The 25,635-nt window shown below is 48.1% G+C and overlaps 10 protein-coding genes across 10 annotated transcripts; 6 read left to right on the top strand and 4 right to left on the bottom strand.

Annotated features, from left to right (window-relative positions):
• Positions 1-127: 127 nt before the first annotated feature.
• N7474_010958 (Zn(II)2Cys6 transcription factor) lies at positions 128-2,375 on the top strand (the record flags this gene model as incomplete). Its single annotated transcript, XM_057202368.1, has 3 exons — positions 128-1,171; positions 1,228-2,024; positions 2,102-2,375. 3 exons carry the CDS (start codon positions 128-130, stop codon positions 2,373-2,375), a joined length of 2,115 nt encoding a protein of 704 aa, XP_057047652.1.
• A 936-nt stretch (positions 2,376-3,311) lies between these two features.
• Positions 3,312-6,037, bottom strand: N7474_010957 (beta-mannosidase; the record flags this gene model as incomplete). The annotated part of the gene is made up of 3 exons (XM_057202367.1): positions 3,312-4,375; positions 4,444-5,434; positions 5,501-6,037. The coding sequence occupies 3 exons, from the start codon at positions 6,035-6,037 to the stop codon at positions 3,312-3,314; spliced, it is 2,592 nt and encodes an 863-aa protein (XP_057047651.1).
• A 402-nt stretch (positions 6,038-6,439) lies between these two features.
• N7474_010956 (Gfo/Idh/MocA family protein) lies at positions 6,440-7,521 on the top strand (the record flags this gene model as incomplete). Its single annotated transcript, XM_057202366.1, has 2 exons — positions 6,440-6,485; positions 6,536-7,521. 2 exons carry the CDS (start codon positions 6,440-6,442, stop codon positions 7,519-7,521), a joined length of 1,032 nt encoding a protein of 343 aa, XP_057047650.1.
• Positions 7,522-9,415: 1,894 nt separating this feature from the next.
• Positions 9,416-10,346, top strand: N7474_010955 (uncharacterized protein; the record flags this gene model as incomplete). Its single annotated transcript, XM_057202365.1, has 4 exons — positions 9,416-9,842; positions 9,905-10,008; positions 10,051-10,156; positions 10,207-10,346. 4 exons carry the CDS (start codon positions 9,416-9,418, stop codon positions 10,344-10,346), a joined length of 777 nt encoding a protein of 258 aa, XP_057047649.1.
• A 616-nt stretch (positions 10,347-10,962) lies between these two features.
• N7474_010954 (uncharacterized protein) lies at positions 10,963-11,547 on the top strand (the record flags this gene model as incomplete). Its single annotated transcript, XM_057202364.1, has 1 exon — positions 10,963-11,547. The coding sequence occupies one exon, from the start codon at positions 10,963-10,965 to the stop codon at positions 11,545-11,547; it is 585 nt and encodes a 194-aa protein (XP_057047648.1).
• Positions 11,548-12,230: 683 nt separating this feature from the next.
• N7474_010953 (uncharacterized protein) lies at positions 12,231-14,057 on the bottom strand (the record flags this gene model as incomplete). The annotated part of the gene is made up of 5 exons (XM_057202363.1): positions 12,231-12,584; positions 12,713-12,918; positions 12,975-13,240; positions 13,291-13,792; positions 13,841-14,057. The coding sequence occupies 5 exons, from the start codon at positions 14,055-14,057 to the stop codon at positions 12,231-12,233; spliced, it is 1,545 nt and encodes a 514-aa protein (XP_057047647.1).
• Positions 14,058-15,189: 1,132 nt separating this feature from the next.
• N7474_010952 (beta-glucosidase) lies at positions 15,190-17,718 on the top strand (the record flags this gene model as incomplete). The annotated part of the gene is made up of 1 exon (XM_057202362.1): positions 15,190-17,718. One exon carries the CDS (start codon positions 15,190-15,192, stop codon positions 17,716-17,718), a length of 2,529 nt encoding a protein of 842 aa, XP_057047646.1.
• Positions 17,719-18,662: 944 nt separating this feature from the next.
• On the bottom strand, positions 18,663-20,522 carry N7474_010951 (uncharacterized protein; the record flags this gene model as incomplete). Its single annotated transcript, XM_057202361.1, has 5 exons — positions 18,663-18,911; positions 18,983-19,087; positions 19,155-20,273; positions 20,330-20,394; positions 20,453-20,522. 5 exons carry the CDS (start codon positions 20,520-20,522, stop codon positions 18,663-18,665), a joined length of 1,608 nt encoding a protein of 535 aa, XP_057047645.1.
• A 362-nt stretch (positions 20,523-20,884) lies between these two features.
• N7474_010950 (uncharacterized protein) lies at positions 20,885-21,871 on the bottom strand (the record flags this gene model as incomplete). The annotated part of the gene is made up of 1 exon (XM_057202360.1): positions 20,885-21,871. One exon carries the CDS (start codon positions 21,869-21,871, stop codon positions 20,885-20,887), a length of 987 nt encoding a protein of 328 aa, XP_057047644.1.
• A 926-nt stretch (positions 21,872-22,797) lies between these two features.
• Positions 22,798-24,461, top strand: N7474_010949 (DUF1254-domain-containing protein; the record flags this gene model as incomplete). Its single annotated transcript, XM_057202359.1, has 5 exons — positions 22,798-22,887; positions 22,940-23,175; positions 23,230-24,222; positions 24,280-24,323; positions 24,376-24,461. The coding sequence occupies 5 exons, from the start codon at positions 22,798-22,800 to the stop codon at positions 24,459-24,461; spliced, it is 1,449 nt and encodes a 482-aa protein (XP_057047643.1).
• Between the last annotated feature and the right edge of the window lie 1,174 nt (positions 24,462-25,635).

Here is a 25,635-nt window from a genome sequence, read left to right as displayed (position 1 = left end):
ACTACTCCCCACCCTTTCTCTTCCCCCTTCCTACGCCTTCTGTATATCTATTTTCTAGCCATGCGCCCCCGTCTAGCTTCCAGCTGATTTGGTTCATGCCGGAAGCGCCAGACGAGCGCGAACAGTCATGGCGCACTCATACCACCCCCAGCCCGCCATGACGGGCTTCTTCGACCCATTGCAACAGGACTCGACGGCCGCGTACTCGCTATTTGGTCCGACTCAGTACCCCGAGAGCGTTGCCTTCTGGCACGACCCCTCCGCGGCGCCCTCACTGCCCACTCCAACCTATCCATCGCCGCCGAAGTCGCATCCCACCTTACTGCAACCCATCCCGGACTTGAAGAAACATAAGCGCACACGCAGCGGCTGCTTCACCTGTCGCTCGCGGCGCATCAAGTGCGACGAGACCCGGCCGACCTGCGAGCGCTGTCGCAAGGGCAGCCGCGAATGCGTCTATCCCTCGCCCACCACGCCCGCCACCTCTAAGTCCAGCGTCCGTTCATCGGGCAAAGCACGTGGCCCGCGCCCAAAGTCGCAGGGGAGTGACTCATCCGGTAAACCAGAAGTCGAAGCGGTCAGTCCGCTGGAACCCATCCTTGACGAAGATGAACCCGAAAGCACCGAGCCGGGATCGCGCACGTCCCCTACGAGCGGCGGGATCACGTCGCGACCCAAGTTACAGAAGAGTCAAAGCACACAGTCCCTACAGCAACGGAGCACGAAACCGGCATCCGAAAGCTCTCCCCTTCATAAAGAGCAGAGTAGTTCGCCCTCCTCCACGACCGAGTCGTCGCGCTTCGAGTCCATGAGCGCGCGGTCGGCCAGTATCGTGGACCCGCTCAGCAATACCCGACTGCCGGACGACGTGCGGTTTTATTTGAATTTCCACCAGGAGTATATCACATATCAACATTATTTTCTAAAGCAGAGCAGTGACCACTTCATCCATCAGAGCATCATCGAGCTTGCTCTGCAGTACGAGCCGCTGCTCTATGCCCTCACCGGGTTCTCGGCATATCACCACACACTACAGAGTCCCGACGGCAAGATGTATACATTCCTCAAATATTACAACAAGGCATTGACTCTGTTGCGAAAATCATTGGGCTCTGCGGAAGAGCACGGCGAGGCGACATTGGTCACTGTTCTGGTTCTCACATCTTTTGAGGTTTGTTTGTTCGTGTCTTCGAGGGGGAAGATATTTTCTGACATTGCCAATTGCAGGAATACATTGGTGACTGGGTGAATTTGATCGATCACCACCAAGCCGCGCACGCGCTGATGCGGGAGCTGTTGACTCCGGAATCTACCAGCGTGAACGAGCTACACAGTAACATCTTTTTATGGTATGCACGCTTCGATGTTGTTGTCGGGATTTTAGCCGGCACAGAAGTGGTCCTCGGTCGGAATTGGTACATCGCAAAGGAACAGTATGACGCCGAACAAGCCGCTCGATATCCAGGAGACCCGACTATGCAATTGGCCTTGGTAGCTTCGATCAACCGCCGCTTCGGGTTGGACATGGCTTCGCTATATGCCAAACTATCGCGCGGCCTGATTCCATTCGACGAGTTCGCCGCACAGAACGAACAGCTCGGCCAAACATTGGATCGGGCAAAGGCAATTTTAAAGCAATTCGACGAATCCGACTACCTCGTCCGCTCCTTTCCACACCAACAACCCTTGACCGATGACGACATCGTGGACCCTTATGCTCCTGGTTGCCTGTACCACGGCATCCTATGGGAGTACAACTACGCCTTGATCGATATTCTCTCCACCGAGACAATGTACAAATACCAGACCATGCTCTCCCTCAAACGGCCCCTTCTCCCGGATCTCCAGAAACTAGCCTACGAGCAGTGCCAATTGATCGAGGCCATCGACCGCTGGCCAGATAAAGAGAACGGATATTGCATCGGCTTCAAAAATTGCATCGGCATTGCCAGCATGTTTCTCCCCAAGGATAACAAGCACCAGATGTGGTCGCGGCGGAAGATGGCATTGATGGAGCAGAACGGGTGACTATTTCCCTGCCCACTTTCAACCTTCTTTCATTTCAACGGAGTCGCTAATATGAATGTTCTTGGTTACACAGCTACATCATCGCTCCGAAATTCCGCGCCGCTCTTGCTGCTATCTGGCAAGTACCCGAAATCAACCACTGGTGGCTGCCTAATGACGAAGGGTATCCCAACATCGTGCGCGAAATCCGCTCTTTATCTGAGGAACGCCTGACCCAGCCGCGCGATGATTTTAGGGAGAATGTTCGCGATATGAAGTCGTTGTTTTGGAAGCTGAGTGTCGACGAGCAGGATGAGCCGCATCAAGGTCCTAGTCCTTCGAGCAGTCACAGTGGTCCTCAGCAGTAGACTGCTTGCTTCCTACATCCCTCCACGGCGTCTCCTTCAACATCCGGCACCAATATTTCCTTTCGATCGCAACAGTGTTCCTGCTCTGCCACCGAAGTTCCCGTCCAAAAAGAAAACCTTTTTCCCGACGACGCCTTCTCATTCTGTCATATCCTATCCTTTTAATCCACCTTGCCCCCTACTAATACCCTCATCTCCCTCCTTTCCATCCTTTTACAATGTCGCTGCATTTCCTCGGTTATATCATGACTTGATGTATACATTTAATTATACCCAACGCCCAGAAACGGGCGCATAAAAAGTGAACAAAGTGAACCTCGTGTGTTTTAACAACTGGTTCTATACACCTGTGTCTACTTGTTCTATTGTTTCTTTATTTTATTTTATCTTTTTTGCCCTGGTTCAGTTCGCATCAGTGGGGAGGGGTGTTGATAAAGAGTTGTTTTGGGTTGGGATTGTGTCTTTATTGTGTTATAGAAGAATTTAAGGGTTGGAAGGAGTGTATAGATTTTTTGTACTATCTGTTCCAATTATACCATCCTCAACCTAGTTTCGTATTCTGTGATACATATTGGATATAATCTTGGAAGTATACATAGTTGGCGCGAGCATTATGAGTTGGAGACATAAAACGACGAAAACTTGAACTAGACTAGGCTTGTCTATCGCCGATCAAGACCACCCATCAGAGCCCTTGCAAAAGCTCTTTTATCGAAGGGGCCGGGGGTCTGCTGTAGATCCTCACAATGATATGTTTCAGGAAATCCAAGCCTCGGGGATGCGAATTGATCTCCAACAATACCCCTCGAGCGACTGAGGTATTGCTCTGATCTTCCTGGATCAGGCCGCTAGAACTTTGCCTATGAATAGGGAGCTCTAGGGTCTTATAAATCAAATAATAGCAGCATCCTGGTAATGGCAGTAATCTCTTAATCTTTACAACTCAAAGCCCTCCTCCATCTCCCAGTCATATAGGAAACGCGTCTGCACATGCCGGCCCTGAAGCGAATGGACACCGATATCCACCGTCTCGCCAGGGACCAAATCCACAAAATTATCTTCGAAAATTGCGTCCTCTCCTGGTTCAGTCATAGGCACGGAGAGCACCACTCCTTTCACAGGGGCGCTTGCACTGACGAAGATCCTGTCACCCGACTCTGCAATTCGAGTGTTGATATGTAGATCTGGAGAAAAGTGTAGCAGCCTGAGGGGCTCAGGCCAAGAAACCCAACGTGCAAGACGCTCAGTGGTCGCACTATCATCTATGTAGGCGGCGATGACAGTGTTGTCCGGATCTGGGATACTGATGCTAGTGATTTCGGTTGTTCGATTAGGTGCAAGCACCAAATCCTGCTCTTCCACGTTTTTTGGTAGGGAAACGCGAGATCCAGATCGAATATCATAGGCGCTTAGTTTCAGAGTTGCTTTCCGCGGCTCCAAGGTGCCATTCACGGCCCAGACGTCCAAGGCATGCTTCTCTGGTGGGTATCCAGTCACAATGTAAGGCGGTTCTTTTGTAACGGTGCGTTCCATGCCGACGACGAATTTCCCCAAAGCTCTTTTTGTGACATAATAGGCGGGCTTGCGCTGCAAGTCAACATCCACCAAGGCCCAGCTAGAACCCGGCCAGATATCATTCAGCTGCCACACAAGCACTCCTGCGCAATATTCTTGCTCAGGGCCGCGGAATTCTCGGCGCCAGCAGTTGTACGCGTAGGCCATGGCATCGGCTTGCAGGAACTGAGTGCAATAGACGAAGTCTCGGAGTGGGTTCATGCGGAAACGGAAATTCTCGCCCATGTACATGGGATAACGGCGCGTGTGTCCGGGTCCTTTGTCATGGATGTCAAAAGTTCGGGATTGAGCGTGCCTTTCCGAGGAAGCGGTGATGCCTCGGTGCAGAGTGCGCAAGGAGGGACAAGATTCAAATCCAAATTCGCTGACGAAGCGAGACATGTAGTTTTTGTAGTCTTGGTAGGGTGACAATTTTCCATGCCAGACTTGAAAGCAGACAGGTCAGCTTTTTCTGTTTTCCATTCTGAATATTGTAATGATTGAGCAAACTCACCGTCCCAGATATGGGTGTCTCCCACAGTGGTGTCATTTGAGTAGGATCCGCCATAAGGACTACTCCTCCAGTATGGAACATCACCTCCCAGTTCCTCTACCAGACGAGGAAGTAATCTCTCGTAGATTTCTCTGGCTGGGAAATCTGTCTGATCCCACGGACCTTTTTCGTCTGTCATGTCAAGTTCCCAGCCCCATTTTTCAGCCAGCAGATAATCTTCATTATTGCCCGCCCAGAGTACCAGGCTCGCATGATGACCCACGCGTCTCAACTGAGCCTCCGCTTCCAGTTTGACGTTGTCCATGAAATCCTGTGAAGCGGGATAGTTGCCACAGGCAAAAAGAAAATCCTGCCACACCAGGATTCCTTCACGGTCACAAATGTCGTAAAAATCGTCAGATTCGACGATGCCTCCGCCCCAAACACGGATCATGCTCTGGTTCCCGGACTTGGCAAGTTGCAACCAGTCTGAATAGCGCTGACGCGTCATGCGCGGTAGCATGAAGTCTCCAGGAATCCAGCATGAGCCACCGGCAAATATGCGGATATTGTTAACCTCGAAGAGAAATGATGTTCCCTCCGCATTCTGAAGTGAGTGCTGGAGTAGTCTAAGACGACGCAGACCAATCGATTGACTTCTGCTGTCTTGTTCGGGGAGCCGGACAGTGACGATGTAGAGAGGCTGGTCTCCATAGGTATGAGGATACCACAGTTGAGGGTTGTTGATGGTAATGCTGGCTTCAAATCGGGCACAATCTGCTTTCAGGATGTGGCTCTGAATATGGGAACCAGCAGGATCAAGCAATTCAAGGTTGACTTCTTGGTTCGGAGAAGGATGCTCAACGCTCCCTTTGACGCTCAAAACAGCCGTCTTCAGATCTGCCGAAACCTCTTGGCGGATGAGAAGCTCATCGATTCTGGTCTCAAAGATCTCGAGATAGATGGGCTTCCAGGGGCCCGAAGTATTGACCGCCGGTCCCCAGTCCCAGCCCTTCAATTGTGTCAGCCCTAACTCAGCCCTGCGGCCTAGCGAATATAGCATGCCAAGACAACCTACCCAATGGTACTGTGCTTTTCTCAGAAACAATCTCTCTGGACCACCGAAATGCACGTCCGTCTCGTTGCCCTTATATCCAATCTGGTTTCTCTCCTCTCGTGAAATCTGAGGCGCATTCCTGAAACGCAGCTCCAGTGAGCTTTTGCCCCCAGCCCGTTTCAACAGCTCAGTGACATCGACCCTATGCGCTAGATGCATATTTTTGCTAGCCAGAATATGTTCACCATTGAGGCATACACCAACAACTGTGTCTAAGCCCTCAAAGACAAGAACGGCGTGCTCATTGGGATTCGAGAGGTTGAGATTCGGTACCTCTGACGTACAGTAGGTCCAATCCGCCTCGTTGACCCAAAGGCATTTTGTTTCGTTCGAGTCGATGTACGGGTCCGGAATGAGCTCGTGGTGAAGGAGGTCAATATGAGCGACGGTCGGGAACTGAGCAACAGGCAGAAAAGAAGAGGCCGTGGAGTTGTTGAGGTTGCTGGCCTGTTTGAACTTCCAACCTTGAATGACTTCGATCCTCTTGGATTCCGTCATCTTTCAAATGTGCAGTTGCAGTCTAAATCACAAAATCTAATGACGCTTTCAATTGCAGTCGACCATAAGACCGATGGCCGTGACAGCTATATATGCCTTGGACATCTCTAAAGTGGGGTTAGCGTTGGGTACGGGGCGGGATACCAGTAGCGGGCAATTACTTAACTCAATATGATCATCGCATTGTCCGGATCGTAAATGTGGAGATGCGATCAACAAAACCCCAAAAACCGAAAGGTCTCGGTAGCCGATCACGTGCTCGTGTAATCTCCCTATTTGTATACAGCCGACACGGCCAAACAGTTGGACGTTAGTATAAGAATGTCTTCAGTGAGACTTTGTGAGACTTTGCAGATTGCATTTGCTCTGAATTGCCCTTCCAAATCCAATTCACCTCCATCCATGGCTGGAATTGCTATCTTAGGAGCCGGCATCTTTGCCACTGATGGTAATTCTCCACTCTTGAATAACAACCCCCGTCACTAACACTCCAAAAAGAACATCTCCCGGCTCTTGTTTCGAACAGGGCAAACCTCAAAGCTATATACTCGCGTTCCAAATCTTCAGCTTTGACTTTAGTCGATGAAGCAAGGAAACTTGGTGTTGCGGATGTTGAACTATATTCAGAAGACACCGCTGGTCACACGCTGGACGACCTTTTGAAACGCAAAGATATCGGCGCGGTCGTCGTTGTTTTACCCATTCCTGTCCAACCAGGCATCGTTCGCCGTTGCCTGGCAGCTGGAAAGCATGTTCTGTCGGAAAAACCGATCGCAAAAGACGTACAAACTGCACGCGGGCTGATTGAGGACTACAAGAAGGACTACGCCAAGGATGGATTGATTTTCAGCGTTGCGGAGCAATTCCGCTTCATGCCTGAATTTGAGCTTGGGAGAAAGTGGGTTGTCGATAACAGAGCCATCGGCGACATTACACAGCTTCACCTCAAGATATGGCGCAATCAGGGTCCCAGTGGAAAGTACTATGAGACTCCATGGAGAAAGGTCCCAGAATACCAAGGGGGCTTTTTGCTTGATGGCGGTGTCCACCATATAGCAATGCTTCGCTATATTTCTGGGCAGGAAGTTGTTGAAACTCAGGGGTTTTCACGCCAAGTCGCTGCTCACCTGCCGCCTCTTGATACTGTCAATGCAGGAATCCTCCTGAGCGGTGGCGGAACCGGTACCATTTCGATGTCATTCTCGTCCGCCAAGCGAGCCACTGAGTTTACCATCATTGGGACGCAAGGTACTTTTTTCCTGACTGACGGCCCTGATGGTTTTACCCTAGATCTTGAACGGATCTCGGGAGAAAAGAGCAGTGAAACAATTAAGAGCAATGGTGTGGAGCTTGAGATCAAGGCTTTCCTAGACGCTGTGAAGATGGGGAAGGCACAGTCTCGTGCCGGGCCAATTGAGGCATTAAATGATCTGGCCATTATCGAAAGCTTGTGCTCTGGTGAACGCAATGTTAACTTATATTAGATGTTGATAGGTCATATAGTCTTTACGGACAATGATGTTCGACAGGATGAATGTTTTCCTGACTACATTTAAATTCGATAATTTAGCGTATTCATCTAGAAACACAAACAACTTTGTCCATGTTATCTTAATTGAGTAAATCAACGGAAATATACGAATTGCACACTTGAAAGCAATGACTGGCCAATTGCCAGCACATAATAAGGGCTAACATTGGTAGGGTCGATACGAGACTTATGGTTGAAGACGATGTATACTGTCAGCCATGATCACCTCTATATATTCTCTGATAATTCAAGCACAAGCGAGTGAGTCACTCGCTTACGGAATACGTTAGTTAAGTTAGTACTATGTAGTTGACTAACCCAACTGAGTGTCTGGGGTTAGAATGCTGGATGGTAGTACTAGCATTGACAAAAACCATGAAAAGTATGGAAAATTCAAAAGCTTTTCCCTCAAAAATCTCCAAGTCTGTCAAGTTCCCCCAATTTCAAAATATACGTATTATTTCGAATGCCATCATTGACTCTCACCAGCCTGAAGTCATTCGGGTCTTTGAACTAAGATCACGTGAGTGGGGGCAATAACTCAAAGTCCGCGGAACCTCCCCCACGACGAATTCTCTATCCCTTCGTCCTGTCAGTATTTCGGTTCTCTTGCAGAAGGGTTCAGTTGAACTGGGTTATGGCTTGACACCATGGCACCAGAGCGAGAAATTCAAAGGCGTGCTAGGACTGGTTAGCATATCACCCTTTTTGCCTTGGCATACTACTGACTTTATTGCGCGCAGGTTGGTAAGTTTAGTCGCAATTCTAGATACTTACGCTTGGAGTCTTGGAGAGTTGATTGTAGTTGACAAACAAAGCCTCACGTGTAGAAGACGGCATATGAAATGTGTGTTCTTCCTTTCAAGTCGTCAACTCGCGTTGGAAACACTGACTTAGTGCCAAAAAAGGCGATGAACGAAAGCCTCAATGTCAGCACTGTGAAATTGGCCGCCGTGAATGTCAGTATGACACAAGACGGGGAATTGATGGAGAGTCTAACGGTGGATTTCGATTCACATCGGACCACGTATGGCTTGATACTCCGTCCGAAAGTGAGTCAGTCCTTTCATGGGATTCTCAGCACTCAGGGCATTCTAAGACATCAATATAGTCACATTTGTACACTCAGTTGATGTTAGCGATGATGTTGATGAAACGAGGAACTCGAGTTCTCCGAGCTCTCCACGAGTTACGATATCGCACAGCAGCACCTCGCCAAATATGATGATAGATGGTAGAGCATCTAACTTCTTTTTTTCAATTTCTCTTCGGCTGATCAGAAATGCAGACTTTGCAGCCTATGGAGGAATGGCTGATATTTCAGTGGAAAATACAGTCCTGACATTGACTCCGGGACCATCCGTTGATGCTATCAGATATGGGGATCAACATTCTACACCAAATAGCAATATCATGGACTCTCTCGATCCAGTTCAGGCCCTAACTCGCAGGAGAATATCTGGGTCGACAATATACAAACGAGGCCCAGCGGAGCCGCTCAGCGATCCATTGACTGCCCGCCTCCTGAAGCATTACGTGAATAATTTAGCCTGTTGGGTATGTTCATTGAATATATTAGTAAACATTCTGACAGAAACCAGCTTGATGTGAACGATCCGCTGCGTCAATTTGAAACATTCGTGCCTTATTTAGCTCTCAGCTGCCCGATTTTACTATACGCTATACTCGCATTTTCTGCATGTCACCTGAGTCGACGTGATGGGACATGCGACGAGCATTGTGCCGCTCATTATCATGATCTATGTGTCCAACGCCTAATCCCAGCTTTAGCGGATCCTGATACAGCCCTGGATAACGCGCTGCCGATATCCACGGTCGTGCTCCGTATGTATGAGATGATGAGCTATGAAACTGATCATCAGCGCCACTTAAGGGGATGCTCATCTCTTTTCACACACAACCGAAAGAACATTGGGTTCCGAGCTCTAAAGCGGACCGCGTTCTGGACATATTTTCGAGAGGAGATCATGGTTGCTCTTGCAACACGCAAGCCAACCACTATCAACCCTAGAGGTTGGAAAGCTGATATAATATGGGGAGGAGACTTCGATTATGTAAAGACTGAGAAGATGACTATGCTGACCGCCGAGATTGTCGACTATTGCTTTTCTCGTGAGGGTCAAAACCCCGATCTGGATAGGTGGATTGAACTTCAGGACGAGGTCAACACGTGGAAGGAGACCTTACCAGAGTCGTTTCAACCTTTATATGTCATTGAGGACAGTGAACCGTTTCCTGAGATAATGTACTTGGGTACTTGGCACAGTATGCTATTGTTTTCCAAGTTCAAAATGTCTGATACTGACTGGCCTTAGTTGTCTCAATGCAGTTCTATCATCTAGTGAAAGTTCTCCTTGCTCTTCACAATCCCCATCAAGCGAGCGGTATAGATTTTCTGCATTTTGCAAGAAGGATAGAAGTAAGTAGTGTCTGTGTTGTAGAGAGCTTGCTAATACCTCAGAAGGCTGAAATTATGAGGCATACCATCCAGTTATGTGGCATGACAAAGGCACTTGGCAGCAATCATCCTGGCGCTCTCGTGAATGCGATACAACCACTTGTCATCTGTAAGTGCTTGGTCGGAGACTAGCAAGGTATCTGTTAATGATGAGAGCAGGTGGTCGAAGTTTGAGAAAGGCTGATGAACAAGCCGAACTTATCCGAATCTTGCGAAGAATTGAGCAGGTGACAACATTGGGCACTTTCCAGGGCATACAATCGCTGCGACAGGCGTGGAGTTTGCATATTGACTTTTAAAATTTTTTGAGATAGTATGCATTCGCCGTCCATACATTACCTATAACCAACCAATTCCACAATCATGCAAGACCGGATATTCCAGGTTCTGAAACCAAATTTTTAGCCGATGCGTGGCATACAACTAAGAGCAATATCAAGATAAGATAATAGCATTAGTCAGGAAAGAAAGTGAAGCTATTACCATGGGTAATGGATGACTCCGATAGAACCGAAGTAACTAACGCAACAGGTGGGCATGTTAGACTAGTTTGGAAGTAGCTAATCATCTTGGTCCCACTCGGTGTTGGTTTGGCAGAGCATTCGTTCGGCTACATCCAAATTAGAAAATCTGCCGAATCAGGTGATCGTTTAGCTCTTTCATTTGTTGCGACGCTAAAATACCATCTCCGCTCCTTATGTGATACCAGGTATTGACTAAATTCTATGTCCACATGATAGTTAATGCAGCCCTTCTTGGTAAGCAAAAGAACGGAGCCGGCAGACACTATTTACAGAATATCGGTACTATAAAACAGCCGGTCTATACGAGAAGCAGTCACTACTTCTTACAACTAACTTTGCAAACGCTCTTCTGGTCATTCCATCATTCCAATTTCAAATCGAAATACCTATCATGGCTCCTGACCCTCTCGTCTTCAACGATGACTACCTTCGAGTGCGTGCTGTCCCGACTTGTCACACATCTACGTTTGTCTGGTGCCACAGCAAAGGTCAGCGTGGAGGCGACTGGAAATTCATGGTCGAGCCACTACGAAAGCTAGGCCACTGCAACCACATCGCCTTTATCTTCCCTTATCTTGATTACAACGAGACGAATTGCGGGAACGACATCTCCAGCAACGAGGCTTTGATCCAGAAAATTGTACACCAGGAGATTGCCAATGGCTGCGATCCAGGCCGCATTGCGGTTGGCGGATACAATGAGGGTCTGGAAGTTGCTCTGAGGGCTACTCTGGCTGACAGCTACAAAATTGGAAGTATCTTGGGCATTACAGACTGTCTAAACATGACGGATGAGGTCAACGTGCTCAGGAAAACTGCGAATGCAAAGACTCCTGTGCTGTTTGTTGACCGAATGGGGGCAAAGAACAATGGTCCTGAGAAGCTTCTCAAAGCTATCGAACAGCCAGTGAGGGTTGTTAATGGAACCAAGCTTGCTTCATCTGACACTCAGCCTGTTACTCAAGTGGTACGATGATTTGGCTTGGTGTGGAAAATAATGCTAACTGATCATAGGAATTTGAGCACTTAGATGTATTTATACATGAAACCTTGCCCGTTGAAATGGCCCCGCAGAATTAGACTTAGCAATTTATGAATTTTTTAGTCTCCAATTCTAATTTTCAAAATTTAAAGATACTGTTGTCCCGTGATTTCAGTGCTGAGATCCCAATCTCTAGTAAGATCCGAGAGTAATGTTATAATTAGTCATCTAATATTGATAAGTTATCTAGTAGTTATTTCTGTCAAGAATTGGATACATCGTCTACCCCTCTATTTTCCCCTCATTATTTCCTAGTTTGCACTAGTCTTTATTAGTTATCTCGCCCCCTAAATTGTTGGGCATTCCCAGATTTATCTTAATCAGAGATTGATTCATTCGTGTATTGCAATTCCATAATGGGTAATCGTGCCGTCGATTTTTGACAATTTCCTTCAAATGTCCTACTTGATTCTCTCATTTACAGCGGTCTAATTACACTGAAAGGAGTGAACTGAGCTACATATTGCCTGAAGCAGGGCCTTATGCAGAATCCTATTATATTAGATGAAACTTTCGAGCAAGCCAACCTTGCTCTGCAAAAGTGTATACCAAGAGACATTTCCATTGTTAGCATGGCTTTGCGTATACTCCTTAGAATACTACTTTTCTTCCAATACTCAAGCATTGGAGTCAGTCTTATCAACATTGATGATGGTTCCGTCACCCGCGACACTGATTTTTTTCTTTTCCAGACTTGCTTTCACAGGATTCTTGGAATTGAAAAGGTCCTCAATTTCTTCCAGGCTCCAGCCTTTCGTTTCCACAAAAAAGAAATATATCACGACAATTCCGAATGCATCCCAAACAACATACAGAATGTAGTACCTCCAGCCAGAGTTTGCAATGGCGATCGGGGGAACATATGTGTTCATGACCTTGACAGCATTGTTCATGAATGCCAGGTAGGCCATACCTTTGGCCCTAGAGTTATAAGCAAGGACTTCTGCAGGGTAGAGTGTTTGCATGGGGGTCTAGTTAAGACCGAGGCGCAGTCAGTCATCAAATAGTATAAAAGAAAGGAGGAATTGGGTGACATTACCCATCCGAATGCAAAAGCCACCAAAAATACATAGAGAAAGGCAATACCGGTCCCACCTACAGCGGGCTTCCCGGCCTGTTTCGCAGTGCATGCTGTAATGACAGCCATGGAAATTGTCATCCCAACGCTGCACCATATGAGAAGCTGTCGTCTGCCGGTCTTATGTATCATTTTAAGGCCACAAAGTGCCGCAATTGCCATGACGACTGTCTGAATTGCGTTGAGCAATAGTTGGGTAGAGACATTGGTGATTCCGGCAGTCTTCACTATATCGTATAGTTAGTACGAAGGGCCTAAAAAAGTACTATTCTAGAATATTTACCCATCAGAGGGAAATAGTAGCTTGTGGGCGGCAGGTCAAGTTCGCCAAACCAGGAAATGCACGTTACCAGAAAAGTACGGTAGCGCGCAGCTCGGGTGTTGAAGAGCGACCTGAAATCCCACCATCTCTTGTCAGAACCGTCCTGTTCAATGACTTCCAGCATTTCTTGCAGCTCGAGATTTGCGACGAGTGCGTCCGGGTTTCCATCTCCGTGGTACTGGACGAGAACAGCTCGAGCTTCAGCCTCCCGTCCTTGGCCGATATACCTGTAATTTCCAATCAGTTTGCTGTCAAAGAGAAAGGAGACAGTCCCTACCATCGAGGGCTTTCCGGAATAAACCAAACAGCGCATAGAATGATAACAGATGGAAGGCCTTGTATAGCAAGGGGAAGTCTCCATGGGTAAGAAAGGGTCGTAGTTGCATGATTGAGACCAAATTCAAGCCATGTTGATATGATCGTGCCCAGAAAGAAGCATACTTGGTAGCCTCCCGTAAGTTGAGCTCGATACTTCGGATATGACATCTCCACAACGTAGGCAGGACCCGACGTTTGAACCAGCACAGCGCCCACTCCAAGGATGAAGCGGCCTGCCATGAGTATGGCAAGGCTGGTTCCCACGGTTTGGAGAAGAGTGCCAATAACACAAATGGCTGACCCAAGGGCCATCCCGACCCGGCGACCATACGTGTCTGCGCATGGCCCGCCAAAGAACGAACCAGCGATGTTTCCGATGACATACACGGCTGCAACAAGGCCTTGGTTTTGGGTTGTGATGCCAAAGTGCTCAGTAAATTGTGGGATTGCAGACAGCCCTCCTGATTAGCTATCAGCAATCTGTTAAATATAGACGGTTTCAAGCATACCAAAAGTCGTAGAATCGAATCCATTGGTGGCTGAGCATAAGTATCCAACAAAAATGCATCCGTACAGCTTTAAGAAGCTCTTTCGGAGGACACGAGGATTCTCCCTGACCAAAGCTGCCTGCATGCGCGATTGAGTCATGTTTTTCTGCGTGGCAGCTTTGGTCGGGTCCTCGTCGTGGACAACTTCAGAATGATCCATGGCGCGCTGAGTCTTCATACCTATCAAAATCAAGAGGTGCAGTAGCGGCTGCTGTGGAGAAGACTTTGTACGTTAGGGTGTTGAGAGTCTGCACGGCATGGCCATATATGCTGCGCTTTGTACACTCCACTTCCCCATAAGTTCATTCTCCCCATAAAATGATTCCCCAGAATGTCCTCCGGCAAATTCTGCCGAGGGAATTCTCTTCGTGATGTGACTAACACCCCTTGTGTGGGGAAAGTTGACCAAACCGTTGAGGAATCATCCCAATTTATCAAATAGCCGATCACGTGGAAGTAACCCGCCGTGAGAGTAGCTAATCCTTTTCTACTACCATCGGCTGGTTACACCCAACGATGACCAACATGCCGACATCTAAGCTATCTTACTCTGAATTAAAACCAAAACGATCACAGATTCAATTAGTGATACTTCAACGTCCGGCTAGCAGATACACTCGTATGGGTCTGCTTTGGGGGCGACTATTGATAATTTCACTTTTTAGTTTGGCTGTAGTGAAGTGGTCTACCAGCTGCAACCAATTTGGCAGAGTGCTACTTCAATACAAGGACATGTAGTTGACGATCTTACGCAGTTCCCTTCTAGTGTCATGCTAGCGTATGCTAGCGTATGGAAGAAGTTAGAGAGTTTCCACACAGTAAATAGAATACCATGATCTTCGCGGCATTTTGTCCGCTCTAGAACAGGCAAGTGATACATGAGATGCTTGTATCTGGGTGGGTCATTCTGGAGTAGCTCAATCGACATCTTCATCGGCATACTTCGCCGCAGGATCTCAACCCAGGCCGATCGCAGATCTCGGCAAATCACACCAATTACTGTCAGCGAATGATTACAACCACGCGTTATACAATGTCAGGGTGTGGGGTTAGACCACGAGTCTTGGGAAGCAACCTCGACTAGCGCCTCTATTCAGGGTTTATATCAGGTTATTACTCTGCGCCAAATTCTCCGATAGCTAGTTGAGGAAGTTGGATGGAAGATCACATCTCGTTTATGTTAACGCAAAACACAAGAGAAGGTGTCTATGAAAGTGAGGGGTTGCAGTGCATCTAGGGAGCATTTAAAGGTCGATCTGTTCTACACGGAGCCAATCTATTCACCGCGAAACAACTTTTCCTGGCTTACCATGTTAGCCACTCCAATACTACTGCTTTTTACAACTTCCCTGGTCCATGGGGCCTCCTATCATCCTCCTGTGAGCCCTGGCTATGGCCAATGGGCAGCAGCCTACGATAAGGCCCGTCGCTTTGTGTGCCATTTGACGCTCACGGAGAGGGTCAACCTTACTACGGGAGTAGGTACTGGACAGACAGTCGGTTACTCCACTGGAATCATTCCACGTCTCAATTTCCGAGGCCTGGCTGGCGATGATGGTCCAACTGGTGTTCGAGGAGCCGACTACTCATCGGCCTTTGCAGCCGGCTTGAACCTCGCCATGTCATGGGATCGAGAATTGATATATACGCAGTCCTATGCCAACGGCGCTGAGCACAAGGCTAAGGGAGACAACAGTGTAATGGCGCCCGTTGTCGGTCCCCTGGGCCGAGCACCGGAAGGTGGACGGAATTTTGAGGGTTTCTCGCCCGATCCTTATCTGTCCGGGATTGCTTTTGGCGAAGCTGTTGCAGGCATGCAAGCATCCGGTGCTATTGCAGTGGGCAAACACTTTATTCTGTATGAGCAAGAACACTTTCGCGAGGTTGTCGAGTGGAACGACTGGCACGCTGGTCCCAATATCACGGAACCCTACTCGTCCAACTGTGACGATCGCACGTTCCACGAGCTGTATCTCTTCCCCTGGTACGATGGTGTGAAGAACGGACTGGCCGGTGTGATGTGCTCGTACAACCAGGTTAACAACACCCAGGTGTGCCAGAGTGATCATCTCCTCAACGATATCCTTAAGGGTGAACTGGGTTTCCAGGGATATGTCACCTCAGACGACGGCTCGCAGCATTCAGGCGTCGACTCAGCTCTTGGTGGTATGGATATGACCGGTCCGGGCGAGACATCTCCGAACGGTGTCTCGGGACTGGGAGTGTCCTTCTGGGGCCCCAATTTGACGTTGTCCGTTTTGAACGGCAGTGTGCCCGAATGGCGGCTGGACGACATGGTGACCCGCATTATGGCTTCATATTATTATCTTGGCCAGGATGAGAACTATCCAGAACTGAATTTTGCTTCTGGTGACTTTGACACCTACGGTTATGAATATCCTAAGGCAGAGCTCGACTGGCAGAAGATCAACGACCATCGCGATGTGCGCAAGAATCATAGCGCGATCATCCGTAAAGTTGGTTCCAACTCGGCTGTGCTGCTGAAGAACATAAACAACACTTTGCCTCTTAAGAGCCCGAAGCAGATCGCAGTCATTGGCGAGGATGCTGGTCCTAATAAGTACGGTCCCAATGGCTGCCCGGATCGCGCCTGCGATCTTGGCACGGTGGCCATGGGCTGGGGAAGTGGCAGCACCAACTTTCCTTATCTGGTTGACCCTCTTTCAGCCATCCAGCAACGTGCACTGGCAGACAACACTGTCGTGCAGTATGTCCTGGATAACTGGGCCAAAGATCAAATTGACCTGGTGTCCTCGCAAGCTAGCGTGTGTCTGACATTCATCAACGCAATCAGCGGCGAGGGCTACCTTGAAGTCGATGCGAACTATGGGGACCGCAACAATCTGACAGCCTGGAAGGATGGAGATAACTTGGTCAAGCAGGTTGCGGCCAACTGCACCCAGACCGTAGTTGTGGTTCACGCACCCGGGCCAATACTCATGGAAGAATGGATCGAAAATCCGAACGTCACTGCTGTGCTCTTCGCAGGATTTCCAGGTCAGGAGAGTGGCAACTCCATTGCTGATGTTTTGTATGGCGACGTCAACCCTTCTGGCAAGCTTCCGTGGACAGTGGGCAAGCGTCGCAAGGAATACGGCACAGATGTTCTTTATGAGCCAAACGGCCTTGTACCGCAGCTGGACTTCAACGAGGGTCTGTTTATTGACTACCGCTACTTTGACAAGCATAATATCGAGCCTCGTTTTGAATTCGGGTTTGGTCTCAGCTACACCACATTTGCATACAGCCATTTACGCATTGAGTCTGTGCCTGTGAAGGCCACTCCTCTGCCATCTTCTCCTGCGCCAAGCACAGCAGATCCAACAATTTGTCCTAGCTCCAGTCTTAATCCGTCAGACTACACCTTCCCCAGTACCATCAGCTCGCTCACGGACTACATCTATCCTTACCTTGCTCCGAGCATGACGGTGACTACCAGTCTTACGACGCCAACTGTCCCCGTGGTCCGACGAACCCCTCAAGCTCAGGGAGGCGATCCGTCACTGTATGATATTTTGTACAAGGTGCGCGTGAATATTAAGAATACAGGCAAGGTAGCTGGCCAGGAGGTATCCCAGCTCTACCTTGATCTGGGCAATGGAGAGCCAAAGCGACAGCTACGAGGGTTCCAAAAGACAATGATCCAGCCGGGCCACAGACGAGACGTAACTTTCGAGTTGCGTCGACGTGATATCTCAATTTGGGATGTTGTTCAGCAGAAATGGGTCGAGGTCACTAAATTGGGCACGAGTGTCAAGGTGTTTGTTGGTGCGAGCTCAAGAGATCTGCAGTTGCAGGGTGTGCTTCCGGCGAGATAACAGTCTCGTCAAGGTTTCTGCCGTCGTCATGTAGAGCACTGCCTCGAGGTATTGTGGTTTGAAGTGAATAGGTTTCTAGTAAATAGTTACAAGGAGAAGAAAGATTTCGAGACATGACCGCATAATTCACAGTAATCAAAGATCATAATCTTAGTATATCAAGGCACGCTTGCTTGACTTATGCTCAGTTTTCAAGTCCCGTCAGAAGCATATCACATATTCACGGTGATTTCACTCAAGTCAACCCCCCACTAGACAAAATGCTTGAACAATTGAGATTTAGGGATAAACCCTATGCTGCTTTAAGAAAGGGGATGTTATTATGCTAAAAGGAAACAATCTGGGGGCTTCCATGTCTGCACACCGCTCAGCGATAGATTGGGGTAGATGAGTTAGTACAGATATAGGACCAACTGGATAATCCTTCAGATGATTGCTGTCGTCTTGTCTCCTTTTCTCAAGAGGTGATAACCATCTAGTGAAAATACTATGTATCGTCACCAAATCCGTGCACAGGGCTCCTGACGATGTAAACCATAGGAAGATTACTTGGTTTTCTCTGACAGGAACTTGGACGATTCAAATACAATGCTCATAATTTTGATTCTCTAACGACAAATCCTGATTATCAACGCAGGATAGGAATTATTACTGTTTTATGCCAAGGCCTGGTCAATGATGGCCGGATACAAATCGTCGTCTAGTTGACTGAGCGGTAAAGACTTATCGAGCCTGGCTTGGCCAGTTTGAAGATGGACGAGGACGGGTGCTAGTGTCTTTGTTTATGTCCGCTTTCTGAACACCGGCTGTGATAAAACGCCGTTCAATCAATATTGCAATATAAATCTAGCTAATTGAAGGTAACCAATAAGTTTGAAATCTGCGATCCGGCATTCGGAGCATATGCCCATTGTCCTAGAACGGAAAAGCAAAAGCTAGTTTACTTATGGATGTCTGCGAACAGGCTGCTGGTTGGCAAACTGGACATACTTCGCTGCTGTTTTGCTGCGAGCTTTCTTACCCCAGAACATAAGTGGAAGAGGCATGAAAAATGCCAATAAGGAGAGCATTCCCACACAGACAAATGTGTCTCTAATGCCCAATTTGTCGATCCACGGCGTGAAAACAAACTTGATGATCATCGATATTCCATTGCGCACGAAAACAACGGCAACCAAAGCATCTCCAAGAATCTAGAAAGTTGTCAATACCTTTTTTTTTTTTTTTTTTTTTTTTTTTTTTTGGCATGTGGACAGAAACTTACATCGGGGTAGCTGTCTGTCAGATAGGTCAAAGCGATGTCCGCTGTGATGATGAATCCAAACCCAAATATTGCAGTGCCGACAGCAAGAATGATCCACGGTAAACCCTGGATTATGCAAAATACATAAAATGAGTCTAAGCATCCATACCGGGGTATATAGGGAATAACGTACCTCTCCAAGGCCAATTCCAAAAAGTAAAATGCCAGCACACGCGAAAACTGACCCAGGAATACTCATCCAAAGACGCATTTCCGGCTCAAAAATACCACAATTTCTCTGGGAGGCCCGAACAATAGCCCAGTCGCTTCCTGAGCCCCCGACTACAGCGCCGATAGTTGCCCCAATAAATCCGGCCAGGTGAAAGAGGCCAATGTTTGCGGGACTGAAGTTGTAAGGGGGATCAAGCAGAAAGTAGGAGCCGGCTGAGGAAATTATCGCAAACCAGGCAAGTAAAAGGCCGTATGTCAATGCCGTGAAGGTAACAGCAGGAAAGATAAAAAAAGCAAGCAAGGGCTGATAAAAATGCCGTTTGATCGGAATATCGGTTTTTGTGACGAAAGCAAGCCTTTTGGTTAATGATTTTTTGGAATATTCCGTAACCAAAGAGGAAACTGGTTTAAGCCCTTCAGTGACATTCTCATTCTCTTCGATGGTGCCTTTACTTTGGCCCTCAGTGATGTCACCCCGGGTCATGTTGAGACCTTGGTCCACGGCCGTTGGAACGAATTTGGACTCCTCAAAAAATAAGAGAACAGCAACAAAATTGGTGCCGAGGAAGATGGCGGTCCACCACCAGATCCACCGCCATCCTTCGGCGACGGCAATGTATCCCGCAGAGATAGGGCCACCTGTGGCCCCAAGCGTCTGCATAAACAGAAAGATAGCGTTCATCCGGGCATGTTGGTGGACAAAAAATAAATCGACAATAGTGATCATGGTAATGGTTTCGCTGAGAGCGCCACCCAGGCCCATTATGAGGTTGATTGCAACCAGCTCACCCCCTGTCTGCACTTTGGCGGACCAGATGCCCATGGCAAACTGGACAGCTGAACTTAGGATATAGATAGGACGACGACCATATTTGTGTACTAGCGGGATGAACAGGATACATCCAAGTGCTAGCCCCGCAAAATTTGCAGCACTAGCATCATTTAAAGTCTGGTAGGACAGATGCAACTCTTCGGTATAACCTTGATACGCAATCGATTGGATATCAAGTAACACAAAAGTAAAAAGGACATAAAAGCAGGCCAGGCCAAAGTTAACAGCTTTCCGAAATGGTGACCAGTTCTATGCCGCTCTGTTAGTTTTGTTTTGGAGCATATATATATCTGAAAAAGTTGTACCAGAGGATCATTTGGATCTGCACTGGGAACGGGACTGCGTAAGAACCTTGTCCCAGAGTCCAGCCCTGTACCATTAATCCATGTTAACACAATACAGACAAAAGTGACATGAGGTAGTCATACTGTCTTCAAGTAGAATAGTTCCCGGTGGAAACTGTGACTGGGGATGTTGTTGATTCATTTCCATGGTCATGACAAAAGAGTAAACTGGGTTGAGATACCAATCTGCCATGGAGGGATAATCTCTGGCCTTTTTACTTCTCTTTCCCAACAATATCCTTCCTAAACGAGAAAAGCCCGGACCGCCGTTGTGGGTTTGAACTAATATTTTCGCCCGTCTAAGCCTCGATTGAGCTGCCGACAAATACACAAAATTACCGGTACTGTAATCTTTGGACCAACCATCGCTCAGCATGGGGCGGATTATTTGTAACAGTTCCAACGCTTTGATAGTTACGATTTATTAGATTACATACAAGTCCGGAAGTGGGCTTCAGCTAGCTTTCCAGCTGTCACGCAACATGACTTTTTCAAATTGCCGAAGTTTGAGAACCATCATGGTAGGATATTGATATCTGCGTGCTGGTCAAATACACTGAACAATGACGGAGGGTTTCCACTCTCCTGAGCAACCCATATATTCTGAACCAGTTCCCTTAATGTTGAAAAACATGGATATATGTTGGCCCCACGAAGTATGCTAACTAGAGAAAGGATTTCGTGCCGATCCCTTGTATTCTCTGCTTCCGCTGCTGCCACTAGAAATGGTAATGTAATGTTGCGAGGAGCATGGCCGGTATTAGCGTAGCAATATCGGATATGGTTGACTATGGATTTCGACAAGCTTTTGGAATCCTCATCGCTGTTTGTGAGGGGAAATCGGATCCGTTGTAAAAGGAGTAATGCGCCGTCGCGGTACACCTGGGCCTGGCTCATAACAAGAGTCTTCTCGCTTTCGGAGAAGTCTTCGAAAGTGTTGGATGCAATCGACGGGAGCCAGGAATATATCTCGTCCTTCAAAATCTCCCATGTTGATATATGAGTCGTAGACCACGCATCGTCCTCTCGTACCGCTGCAGCCATCACGCATACCCGATAAAGTAGAGGCAGTAGCGGGCAGCAAATGCCAGCATATCGGTCAACGAGGAAAGGATCTCGCACTCGATACGGCAAGACTGGTACGCGGCGCCGAAAGAGTGACTGCATCGTGTCGATGAATACAAGGCAAACCAGTTCCATACTGGCACTCGGATCATTCCACATGCGCTCATACCAAGGCTGAACATGATGCAGGGTAGCGCGGCAGATCACATCAGCGGAAACACCTGAGGTCAGACGCTGGAATGTCTGGAGCGTAAGCCCGAGAGCGAGGACGCTACCCACATGCTCGACTTGGTATATTGAGGAGTTACGAAGGGATTTCAAGGCTGACGCACATCGTGCCACATCATTGTCATCACACCGGGTATTCATACTCGTACGCAGAAACACCCGCGCAACGGCGAGAGATGGATCCAACAGTAATTGCGGCGCTTCGATCATGCGGGCATGCAAGGCCGGCCGCAGATAACGGGAAAGAGTTGGAGCAACCGAGAAGAATTCACAGAGACGAGCAATGTCCTTTTCGGAGATTTGATGTACGAATTGCAAAAGTAAAGGAGGAAGGTTCCCGCTCTCGCAGTCCCGCGGCTTTCTCCCTGGCTTTCCACGTCGGCGGGTGTGTGTACAGGGATGGTGGAGACGATAGCAACGATAGCAAGTGCCATCTGGTCCGCCTGCTATGCAGCGAGATTTTATCAGATAGCACCGATCACATGCGCCAGCGCTGGCCATCTTCATGAAGGTGGGAATACTGGAAGGTGTTTGCGGGAAAGTGGGGGCTGTCCGTATTCATGCCGAGTCGGATGCGCTCACTGGCCAAGCCCCTAGCTGGATGAAAGTATCCTGCCTCTCGCCGCCTAGCGTATTTCTCGTATGGCCGTCTGTTGAGAAGTGAATTCTGCCGACGGAGATTTTGTCAGTAGACAGCGGGGCAACGCTAGTCACCGATACCCCTATAACAATCTGATGACGGTCGTGGCTCAGGGGGAGTCAGGGACCGGCATGGCAAAGACCTGGAATCGGGGATCACTAGGAAGAGCAGAAGAAGAAGCGGAGAGAGATGATGATGGTATTCCTAGATTCCCAGAAGGGAAGGTCTATCTACAACGGCGGTGGGCGCTGGCACCTCAGGCACCCACTCACCTTCATCACAATCCCTCGACCTAAACGCCCGAGATGGCAAAGATGGTCTGGCCAGTGCTCGAAAGTGGAGAAATGGACAATGTGGAGGGAGTGTTGCACAATTCAACCCAAGTACGCAATTTAGCCAACATACTGCCTCGGTACGTTTTGAGGTCGTATTTATAGAGGACAGTGTTCCAGCGATAATGACATCCACAAATTCCAATTGACTAGCTCCTGTCATCATGAAGTTGCAATTTCTGATCCCAGCTGCCTTCAATGCCGCTGCTTGGGCCTCATCTGGAGTAGACGAGGCGACCAAATTTACTCTTACTGTACGTATTTACTGCCAACTCTCCCAACTTGCCAATCTGATTTTCAATGCAGTATGGCTATCCTCTCATGCCATTTGCACACTTTGCCATTCCCGTTCTCGAAGAAGTCAAAGCCACCAATCGCTTCCTGCATATGAAAGAGTTAGCGACATCGTCTTTCAAATCCGTTGTGCGTCCCAATGTGGATACTTTGTACTCATCAGCTGTGCTTGATATGTCTCTCCACGATGTGGTCATCGATGTTCCGATCGTAAAGGGCCGGTACTGGGTGTTTCCTTTCTACGACGCGTGAGTTTGGATAGTTCGAACATAACAAGCAACTTGCTGATCTGCGGTATTCAGGTACGGCAACAACTACGTCAACCTAGGCAGCGTGACAAACAGCAAAGCCGGCAAATATATCTTACGCTATGATGCAGATGAAGAGTCTGGGTTCCACCTCTGTGGCGAACAATTTTCTCGTCTGAAGTGCGACAAAGGAGTCCAGGGCATCATCAATGCCCCAACTCCGTACGGCATTATCGTAGTCCGGTACGCTGTCACAGATGCCCCAGGAGACCTACAACAGATCCACACTCTGCAGAAGCGAACCATCATGCATACCGTCGTGAAGAGTATAGCCCACAGTATAACCACCGCTCCGCCTCTGACGATGGCTATGCTCAATTCATCGCTCTCATCTGATCCTGCGACCAAGATCATGCAACTGACAGCACGCATTGCGCCACACAACCCGCCGAGCGAAAGTTCAGACTTGGGACGGGTAGCTTTGATGCTAAAAAGGGCCGGCATTCGTCAAGACGGAACCTACGAACAGCCCAGAAGCGTGAATTTAACTGCTGCATATATCGCCTCGGAGACGGCCATGTTCAATGCACCTACCAAGCCTGGCAATAACCAGGTCCTTAGCAATGGATGGAGCGAAATTTCCGCCGCAGCTCAGGGTGACTATGGCAAGAATTATGAGATGCGAGCATATGTAGCTTACTTCGGCTATCTTGCCCTGACCGCCGCGCAAGCTTTGTATCCCAGTCACAGCACGGGTGAGCATGGTCCATCGACACTGCACCTAGGCCCAAAGCAAGCCTACATTTTCACATTTCCCAGCAAGCCACTATTGGAGCAGTATGGGTTCTGGAGTCTGACAGCGTACAACGCGGCGCAATACTTGGTTCCCAACGCCCTGGACCGGTATGCGCTCACCGATCGCTCGAACATCACCTACGCCGATGGGTCGCTAGTTTATGGAGGGCAAACATCTGCCCGCAAGGACGGCACCTTTGAATTGCTCGTCCAGCCGGCAGACGTAGCTCCTCCGAGGAACTGGACGTCAAAGTATGCGACCACGGGTTTTATTAATTGTTGTTGTTGACTGACTTTTATTTTTAATAGTTGGCTCCCAGCTCCGAAGGGTGGGGGAGACTTGTCTCTCACTCGTACGTGCCGCCCCAGATTAGGATATGTTTAATGCTGACGTGAGTCCGACAGTGCGGTTTTATGCCCCGACCAAACAGCTGCACAATGGTTCATGGCTTTATCCCGTGGTGCATAAGATAGGTGCGATTGTGGGATGATTGGGGACAGTTGTGGAGGGTACTGTGACGACGGAAAGGCAGCTATCTGAATGCCCATGGCCATGCAGAGGCAGTGGAATGTTACCCGGGAATGAATAGGTCATACTGTTGGCTATAATTTAACATGTGCCCAAGCTTCCATCCACAATGTTGGCTTGCAAGCTTCATTATGATTTATATGACATGGTGGTAGAGGGCAAGCCCAATTCTGGATCAAATGATGCTTTTGACAGAATATTTTTCAATCCGTATCTTCGAACCTAATGATGCTTGACAATCATTCGCGTACTCACGAAAAAGCGCGTTATTGGGGCTTCCGCCTATCATTTTGTCCCTTTTCACACTGTGCACCAAGTTAGTTGCATGGTGTTTGATCTTTTCTCTAACAGCACTTGCGATTTTCCTTCGAACTGATATGGGTGGTTTTGAAGAAACACCGAGTTCTAAACGGGGCTAATTCGGTCTGGAGCTTTGTCTATCCATGGTCAAGAGTCAAAGAAACGTCGCGTTTCAGCATTTCCTTCTCGGCGAACTCGAAAGATCGAGAGAAAATCATTTTGTGACCTAAATTATGTCACAGGTCTAAGTCCGCTGCTGATGCCATTTCACTGTATCTTTCTTAAAAGTTAAGACCATGTAGCAGGAAGATAACGAAGAGGTGTTTCGAGCAAGATAAAGAGATTTCGGTCTGGTGCAAGTGTCTGGGTGTGGAAGAGCCTTTGACGGCAATTAGCAGGCTTGGATTGGCCTGAACATAGTGCTTGTCTTTCTCTTTGTAGACACACAATTGATTAGAACTTGCCAAAGTATGTAAATTTGAGGTATACTTATGCGTGGGGAAGCCTGAGCAAATAACTAACTAATTCTTCAAAAATCAAATTGTGATTAAAATCAAGGCGAATTTGGTTTCTTGTCATATGTTTGTTTCTAGTTATTTTATTTGTACACTATTAGTCTAGATCGATAGGAAGGGGTTGTCTCTACAGGTGGAAATACCTCCGCGGCCACATTGTACCGCCGCTGTTCTCGAGACAGAACGAAACTAGGTAAAATCCTCCACTGCCAATAGTAGCTCATATTGAACAAAGCAAAACTTATTTACGTTCTTAGGAGTCGTCTACCCTAGCTCCTCTTGAGACCTCTACAGTAAAGATCAATAGTAAAGTAACGTCAG

This window comes from Penicillium riverlandense (genome assembly GCF_028828495.1).
Source record: "Penicillium riverlandense strain IBT 135883 chromosome Unknown utg000011l_segment0_segment0, whole genome shotgun sequence".
In the NCBI taxonomy this organism is placed as follows: domain Eukaryota; kingdom Fungi; phylum Ascomycota; class Eurotiomycetes; order Eurotiales; family Aspergillaceae; genus Penicillium; species Penicillium riverlandense.
This window is presented reverse-complemented; position numbering and strand designations above follow the sequence as displayed.